This window comes from Salvelinus sp. IW2-2015, unplaced genomic scaffold (assembly GCF_002910315.2).
Source record: "Salvelinus sp. IW2-2015 unplaced genomic scaffold, ASM291031v2 Un_scaffold2958, whole genome shotgun sequence".
NCBI lineage: Eukaryota > Metazoa > Chordata > Actinopteri > Salmoniformes > Salmonidae > Salvelinus > Salvelinus sp. IW2-2015.
This window is the reverse complement of record NW_019944253.1, coordinates 86,654-95,769: the sequence shown is the minus strand read 5'-3', so window position 1 is coordinate 95,769 and position 9,116 is coordinate 86,654. Positions and strand designations below refer to the sequence as shown.

At 42.4% G+C, this 9,116-nt stretch overlaps 1 protein-coding gene across 3 annotated transcripts in view; it reads left to right on the top strand.

Moving 5' to 3' along the window:
- Window positions 1-9,116, top strand: part of LOC112075049 (CASP8 and FADD-like apoptosis regulator) — a 17,281-nt gene that overhangs the window by 6,785 nt on the left and 1,380 nt on the right. For all 3 annotated transcript variants that reach the window (XM_024142105.2, XM_024142104.2, XM_024142106.2), the window contains exon 8: window positions 6,067-6,145. In XM_024142105.2, the coding sequence (XP_023997873.1) occupies window positions 6,067-6,145 (79 nt within the window). The remainder of the gene's footprint in view (window positions 1-6,066; window positions 6,146-9,116) is intronic.

The window sequence follows — 9,116 nt, the reverse complement described above, 5'->3', positions numbered from 1 at the left end:
ATACATAGTGTCTCTACCAGGTAACTATACAATAGTTTCTACCACGTAACTATAACATCAGTGTTGTACCAAGTAATATACATAGTATTCATACCCAGGTAAATTACATAGTGTTGTACAGTAAATACATAGTGTTCTTACCAGGCTAATAATACATTAGTGTTTATTACCAGTATATATATGCTAGAACAGGTAGTATATGTGTTGTTCCACTGTAATATCACATGAGTGGTATTACTAGCAGGTGAATAGACATAGTGTTTACCAGGTAATATACATAGGTGTCATTAGTACTAGGTAACAGTAATTATAGCCATAGTGTGTACAGACACAGCGCTCAGGTATATACCATGTGTTTGTACGAGGATATATCCAGTCTACAATACAGTGCTTCTAACGCAGGTAATTACATAGTGTTGTATGAGGTAAATATAACATAGTGTTCTACCAGGTAATATACATAGTGTTGTACCAGGTAATATACAGTTAGTGTGTTACCAGGTAAGTATACTATGTGTTGTACCAGGTAATAATACCAGGTATAATACTATATGTTCTACCAGGTAATATACATAGTGTTGACCAGTAAATACATAGTGTTGTACCAGGTAATATACGATTGTATGCTACCAGTAATATACACCAGCGTAACTATACATATCTCGTTCTACCAGTAATATACATAGTGTTTCTTACCAGGTAACGATATACATAATGGTTTACCAGGACAAAGTATTACAAGTTCTTCTACCAGGCTGCAATTTTAAACATACAGTGTTGTACCAGTAAGATAATACCATGAGTTTCATACTACAGGTAATATACATAGTGTTGATACCAGGTATATACATATGTTCTACCCAGGTAATTATACATAGTTCTACCAGGTAATATCACTTAGTGTCGCAGTAATACTTACATCAGTGTTCTACCCAGGTAAAATATACATCTAGTGTGTCTACCAGTAATATACATAGTGTTCTACCAGGTAACGACTATACGTATAGTGTTCTTACCCCAAGGCTATACTACATATCTCTCTTACCAGTAAATCAACATAAGCGTGTTGTACAGTAAATATACATAGTGTAATGTACCAATGCTAAAGTATACATAGTATTCTACCCAGGTAATTGACATCAGTGTTCTACCAGAAATATACATAGTGTTCTACCAGGTATATACCTATGTACTACCACTAAACTATACCACGGTAAATTACATAGTGTTCTACCAGGTAAATGTACCAGGCTAATATACATAGTGTTCTACCAGGCTAATGTAACCAATCAATATACATAGTGGTTTCGTGGCGGCGCGGAAGAAATTCCCATAAATGTTGTGCCAGTTATGGGCCCATGGTCTCTTTTAGTGTTTAACTCCTGCACAATATACCATGTATCCCAAATGGCAACCCTGAGTCACTACTTATACTACCAGCCCAATGGGCCCTGCCACAAAGTAGCACACTAAATAGCGGAATAGGATCCATTTGCGGCAACGAAATCTACGTGACATGGTGCATTTACAATACGTGTGCCTGCACCCTCTGTTCTGCAGAAGCCCACTGGATGTTTACAGTCTCCAGTCAGACCCACGGTGAATGTCTCATCATAGACTGTGGTTGGCAGTGATGGACGTTGACAGACCACAATGGCTGAGCTAACTGAGAGACATAAACACATTTCTGTAAACCAGACACATCATCACTGTACTCGACACCACACACTTTACTGACCACACTCACTGTTACTACACACCGATCGATCACTTTACTGACACACGATCATCCACCTGTTACTGGACACCACACATCACTTCACTGACCACATCATCACTGTTACTGACACATAGAGATGAGTGTGTCAGTAACAGTGATGGTGTGTGTTCACCAAGTAACCAAAGTGATGTGGTCCAGTAACAGTGATGTGTGTCAGTAACCCAGTGATGATGTGTGGCCATAACAGTGATGTGTGTCAGTAACAGTGATGTGGTCAGTAAACAGTGAATGTGTGTCAGTAACAGGTATGTGATGTGCTTCAGTAAACAGTTATAATGTGTCAGTACAACATGTGATGTGTGTCGCTAACAGTGATGATGTTCAGTAACATGAGTTGTGTCAAGTAACAGTGATGTGTGTCATAACCAGGATGTGTTGTCTAACAGATGATGTGTGTCAATAACAGTGATCTGTTGTGTCCAGTAACCAGGATGGTGTGTCATAAAACAGTGATGATGTGTTCATAACAGTGTAGTGCTGTTCATTAACAGTGATGTGTGTCAGTAACATGTGATGTGTTCCAGTAACAGTGGATGTGTGCTCAGTAACATGTATGTGTGTCAGTAACCAGTGATATTGTGTGTTCCCAGTAACAGTATGTCGTGTTCAGTAACAAGTGTATGTGTGTTCAGTAACAAGTGTGATGTGTGTCAGTAACAGTGATGTGTGTCAGGAACCAGTGATGACGTGTGTCAGTAACAGTGATGTGTGTCAGTAACAGTATATGTGTGGTCAGTAACAGTGATGTGTGTTCCAGTAACAGTGATATTGTGTGTCAGTAAACCAGTGATGATGTCTGTCGAGTAACCAGGCATGTGTGTAGGAACAGTGATGCGATGGGTTGTCATAACAGTGATGTGTGTCAGTAACAAGTGATGACTTGTGTCAGTCAACAGTGATGATATGTGTCAGAACACTGACTGATGCATGTGTCCAAGTAACAGTTGATGTGTGTCCAGTAAGCATGATGATGTGGTCGTAACAGTATGTGTTCAGTAACAGTCATGATGTGTGTCAGTAACAGTGATATGTGTGTCCAGTAACACGTGATGTTGTCAGTAACAGTTGATGATAGGGGCAGCTACATGATGTGGTCAGTAACATGATTGAGTGTGTCAGTAACAGTGATGATGTGGGTCAATAACAGTGATGAAATGCGTTCAGTAACAGTGATAGTGTGTCAGGCAACCAGTGATGAACTGTTGTGTCAGCTAACAGTATGTGTGTCAGTAAACCAGTGATGATGTTGTGTCAGTAACAGTGATTGATGATGTTCAGTAACAGTGATCGATTGTGTCAGAACAGTGATGAGGTGTTTCAGTAACAGTGATGATGTGTGTCATAACAGTGATTTGATGTGTTCAGTAAGACCAGGGATGTGTGTCAGTAACAGTTGATGCATGTGTGTCCCAGTACACAGTGATGATGTGTGTCAGAACATGATGATGTGGTCATTAAACAGTGATGATGTGTGTCAGGAACCATGATGAAATGTGTGTCAGTAACAAGTGACTCGATGTGTGTCAGTAACAGTGATGATGTGTGTCAGCTAAAACACGTGATGTGTGTCAGTAACAGTGATGATGTGTGTCAGTAACAGTGATGTGTGTCCAGTAACAGTGATGATGTGTGTCAGTTAACTGATGGTGGTCAGTAACAGTATGATGTGTGTCAGTAAACAGTGACTGAAGTGTGTCAGTAACAGTGACTGCATGTGCTGTCATAAACAGTGATGAGTGTGTGTCAGTAAATCAGTGATGAATGTGTTCAGTAACAGTGATATGTGTGTCAGTAACAGTGATGGTGTGTGTCAGTAACATATGATGTGTGTTCAGTAACAGTATGATGATGTGTCTCAGTAAAACAGTCGATGTGTGTCAGTACACAGTGATGATGTGTGTCAGTAACAGTGATGCTGTGTAGTAACAGGATGATGTGGGGTCAGTAACCAGTGATGTGTCTGTCAGTAACATGATGTGTGTCAGTCAACAGTGATGTGTGTCAGTAACAGTGATGGTGTGTGTCAGTAACATGTGATGATGGTGTCCAGTAACCATATCTGTATGTGTCAGTAACAGTGATGGTGTGTGCAGTAACAGTGATGGATGAGTGTCAGTAACAGGAATGCGGATTGCGTCAGAAACAGTGATGATGTGTGTCAGTAACAGTGATGATGTGTGTCAGTAACAAGAGATGGGCGTCTCAGTAACAAGAGATCGGTGCTGTGTCAGTAACAGTGAATGTGTAGTCAGTAAACAGTGATGTGTGTCAGTAACAGTGATGGTGTGTGTCAGTAACAGTGATGATGATGGTGTCAGTAAACAGTGATGTGTTTCAGTAAACAGTGCATGGTTGGTGTGTCAGTAACAGTGGATCGATGGTGTCATAACAGTTGATGTGTGTCAGATAACAGTGATAGGTGTGTGTCAGTAACAGTTGATGATGATGATGTCAGTAACAGTGATGATGTCTCTTCCCACCAGACATGTTGGAGGAGATGTTCAACGGGCAATCCACTTCCAAGGTGACCCGGTTTAAGTGGAGCCCGAGTGTGGGGGATACCCTGTCTTCTCTCAGGCAGGCTGCCCAAACCGAGAGGAGCATCACCCAGGAAAATTGATGCCTGCGCCTGCTGCATCCATCAGCCGTGGTACTGCTAACCGACCTGCTGGCTACAGGACTCCACACAGTTAAGAGCACGCACTCGTCACACCTGGAGTTGTGGGTTGATTCCCATTGGGCTCACCCATACTAAAATGGCACACATGTAACATATTTTGGCCATATCTTATTATAATTATTGCTATCATTTATTTGACACGCCGGGGTGCGTCTGACACCGTCCACCACCTCTTCAATCCCTGACTACCTGCCCCAGGCTGGCTGCAAGCCAAGGCTGTCTCATTCCAGACCTATAGTGTGTCCAGGCCCCCCAGGGCTGCTCCTCCAGTCCCACACGGGTCTCCCTGCTCCAGGGAGAGGATCTGAGACAGATGGGTATGGGGAACCTCTCATGATGGAGCTCAGTCCCCCACTGGACGGCAGATGTCTTCTGGACGCGACTGTTGACAGATGCTAGGGTCAGCTGAGGGACCCATCGTCTGTGTACCTGCAGGCCCGCCCCCCCCCCCCCTGAAAGGCGGCAGTTCCTTGACAGGAGACAGAGACGGGTTACGACTGCAAACATGTCAAAATCAAACAGACAGAGTTTCAGTCATAGATATTGAAAATTAGCCGATCCTGTTGTGCCACGCCAGAGTGAAACTGCCTGAATGAAAGACAATAATTTTCAACCAGTTTTCTCACTGATCGCTCTGGTTTTCAGTCTTTAGTATGGTTTAAGGGTACCAAACATTTAGACAAAAAAAAGCATAAAAGAGTACATTCATGTTGGCTTGGAATTGCACTGAATAAAGCTAATTGCCCATAGTTTGAATCATTGAATGACACGGTTCCTCTTGCTTTTCTTGCAGAGAACCCATTCCTAGTGATGTCCAATACAGAGATAACGGTGATCTTTCGACCACAACAGAAGGAATTCCAGGAGCCAGACTACAACACTTCTAATCTGAGACACACACTCAGGAAGAAAATTCTCTACATGTCTATAGGAGAGCCAGAAAATTAGTTTGCTCTACGTAATAACCACTGAGCTGAGGAACCACTGAGACACATTATATTATACAGTATTACAACAGACCCATCTACTCGGCAGCTTTCGATAACCACAACAGCACCACTCTACTTGGCCAGCTTTGATAACCACACAGCACCCTCTACTGGCCAGCTTGGATAACCACAACAGCACCCGCTACTAGGCCAGAGCATTGATAACCACAAAGCAGCACCCTCTAACTGCAGCTTTGCATAACCACAAACGCACCCTCTACTGGACAGCTTTATAACCACAACACACCCGCCTACTGGCGACAACTGTCATTTGCCACTCACAAGACATATACATAGTGTTCTACCAGGTAATGTACCAGGTAATATACATAGTGTTCTACCAGGTAATGTACCAAGTAATATACATAGTGTTTTGTTGGGGGGAGAAATTCCCATAAATGTTGTGCAGTTATGTGCCCATGGTTCTCTTTTAGTGTTTAACGTGCACAGATATACCATGTATCCCAAATGGCACCCTGAGTGCACTACTTTATACTACAGCCCAATGGGCCCTGGCCAAAAGTAGCACACTAAATAGGGAATAGGGTGCCATTTGGGACGAAGATCTTACGTGCATGGTGCATTTACAATACTGTGCCTGCCCCTCTGTTCTGCAGAGCCCACTGGATGTTTACAGTCTCCAGTCAGACCCACGGGGTGAATGTCTCATCATAGACTGTGTTGGCAGTGATGGAGGTGAGAGTCCACATGCTGAGTCTACTGTAGAGACATAACACATTTCTGTAACTGACACACACCACTGTTACTGACACACACCATCTCTGTTACTGACACACACCATCTCTGTTACTGACACACATCATCACTGTTACTGACACACACCATCTCTGTTACTGACACACATCACTGTTACTGACACACATCATCACTGTTACTGACACACACCACTGTTACTGACACACATCACTGTTACTGACACACATCATCACTGTTACTGACACACATCATCACTGTTACTGACACACACCATCACTGTTACTGACACACATCACTGTTACTGACACATAGAGATGATGTGTGTCAGTAACAGTGATGGTGTGTGTCAGTAACAGTGATGATGTGTGTCAGTAACAGTGATGTGTGTCAGTAACAGTGATGTGTGTCAGTAACAGTGATGATGTGTGTCAGTAACAGTGATGTGTGTCAGTAACAGTGATGTGTGTCAGTAACAGTGATGTGTGTCAGTAACAGTGATGATGTGTGTCAGTAACAGTGATTTCATCATCACGTTGAAACTCATCACGTATAATCATCACTGTTACTGACACACACATCCACTGTTACTGACACACACCATCACTGCTTACTGACTGACACATCATCATCACTGTTTACTGACACAAACATCCATCACTGTTACTGACACACACATCACTGTTTACTGACACACATTCACTGTTACTGACACACACACCATCTCTGTTACTGACACACACCATCTCTGTTACTGACACACATCATCACTGTTACTGACACACATCATCACTGTTACTGACACACACCATCTCTGTTACTGACACACATCATCACTGTTACTGACACACACCATCACTGTTACTGACACACATCATCACTGTTACTGACACACATCATCACTGTTACTGACACACACCATCACTGTTTACTGACACACAATCACTGTTACTGACACACATCACTGTTACTGACACACATCACTGTTACTGACCCACATCATCACTGTTACTGACACACATCACTGTTACTGACACACATCATCACTGTTACTGACACACATCACTGTTACTGACACACATCATCACTGTTACTGACACACATCATCACTGTTACTGACACACACCATCACTGTTACTGACACACATCATCACGTTACTGACACACATCATCACTGTTACTGACACACATCATCACTGTTACTGACACACATCATCACTGTTATCACACACATCACTGTTACTACACACTTCATCACGTTACTGACACAACATCACTGTTTACTGACTACACATCATCACATGTTACTGACACACATCACGTGTACTGACACACATCATCACGTTACTGACACACATCACTTACTGAACACACATCACTGACTGACACAAATCACTGTTACTGACACCCATCATCACTGTTACTGACACACATCATCACTGTTACTGACACACATCATCACTGTTACTTGACACACATCATCACTGTACTGACACACATCATCACTGTTACTGACACACATCATCACTGTTACGACACACATCATACAACTGTTACAGACACACATCATCACTGTTACTGACACACATCAGCACTGTTACTGAACACATCATCACTGTTACTGACACACATCATCACCTGTTTACTGACACACCATCATCACTGTTACTGACACACATCACTGTTACTGACACACATCATCACTGTTACTGACCACACATCACTGTTAACTGACACCATCATCACTGTTACTGACACACATCATCACTGTTACTGACACACATCATCACTTACTGACACACATCACTGTTACTTGACACCACATCATCACTGTTACTGACACACATCACTGTTACTGACACACATCATCACTGTACTGACACACATCATCACTGTTTACTGACACACATCACTGTTACTGACACACATCATCGACTGTTACTGACACACATCACTGTTTATGACACACATCATCACTGTTACTGGACACATCATCATCACTAGTTACTGACACACACATCACTGTTACCTGACACACATCACTGTTACTGACACCCACTCATCACTGTTATGACACACATCACTGTTACTGACACACATCATCACTGTTACTGAACCATCATCATGTTACTGAACACACATCACTGTTACTGACAACACATCATCACTGTTACTGACACACATCACTGTTACTGACACACATCATCACTGTTACTGACACACATCACTGTTACTGACACACCACATCATACACTGATACTGTACATACTACACACACTTGTTACTGACACACATCCACTGGTTACTGACACACACTGTTACGACATCACTGTTACTGACACCACAATCATCACTGTTACTGGTTACAACCACATCACTGTTACTGACACACATCATCTGTTATGACACACATCACTGTACTGACACACATCACTGTTACTGACACATCATCACTGTATACATTGACACACATCACATGTTACTGACACAATCATCACTGTTACTGACACACATCACTGTTACTGACCACACATCATACTGTTACTGTACACACAACACTCAATCACTGTTACTGGACACACATCACTGTTACTGACAACACATCATCCACTGTTACTGACACATATCACTGTTACTGAACAGCACATCACTGTTTACTGACACCACATCACTGTTACTGACACACTTCATCACTGAAACATATCACTGACAACACATCACACTGTTACTGCTACGACACATCATCACTGTTACTGACACACATCACTCGTTACTGAACCACATCACTGTTACTTGACTGACAACACATCACTGTTACTGACACACATCATCTCTTGTGTCAGTAACAGTGATGATGGTGTCAGGTAACCAGTGAGGTGTGTCAGTAACAGTGATGATGTATGTGTCAGTAAACAGTGATGATGTGTGTCAAGTAACAGTGAATCCTCTCTCT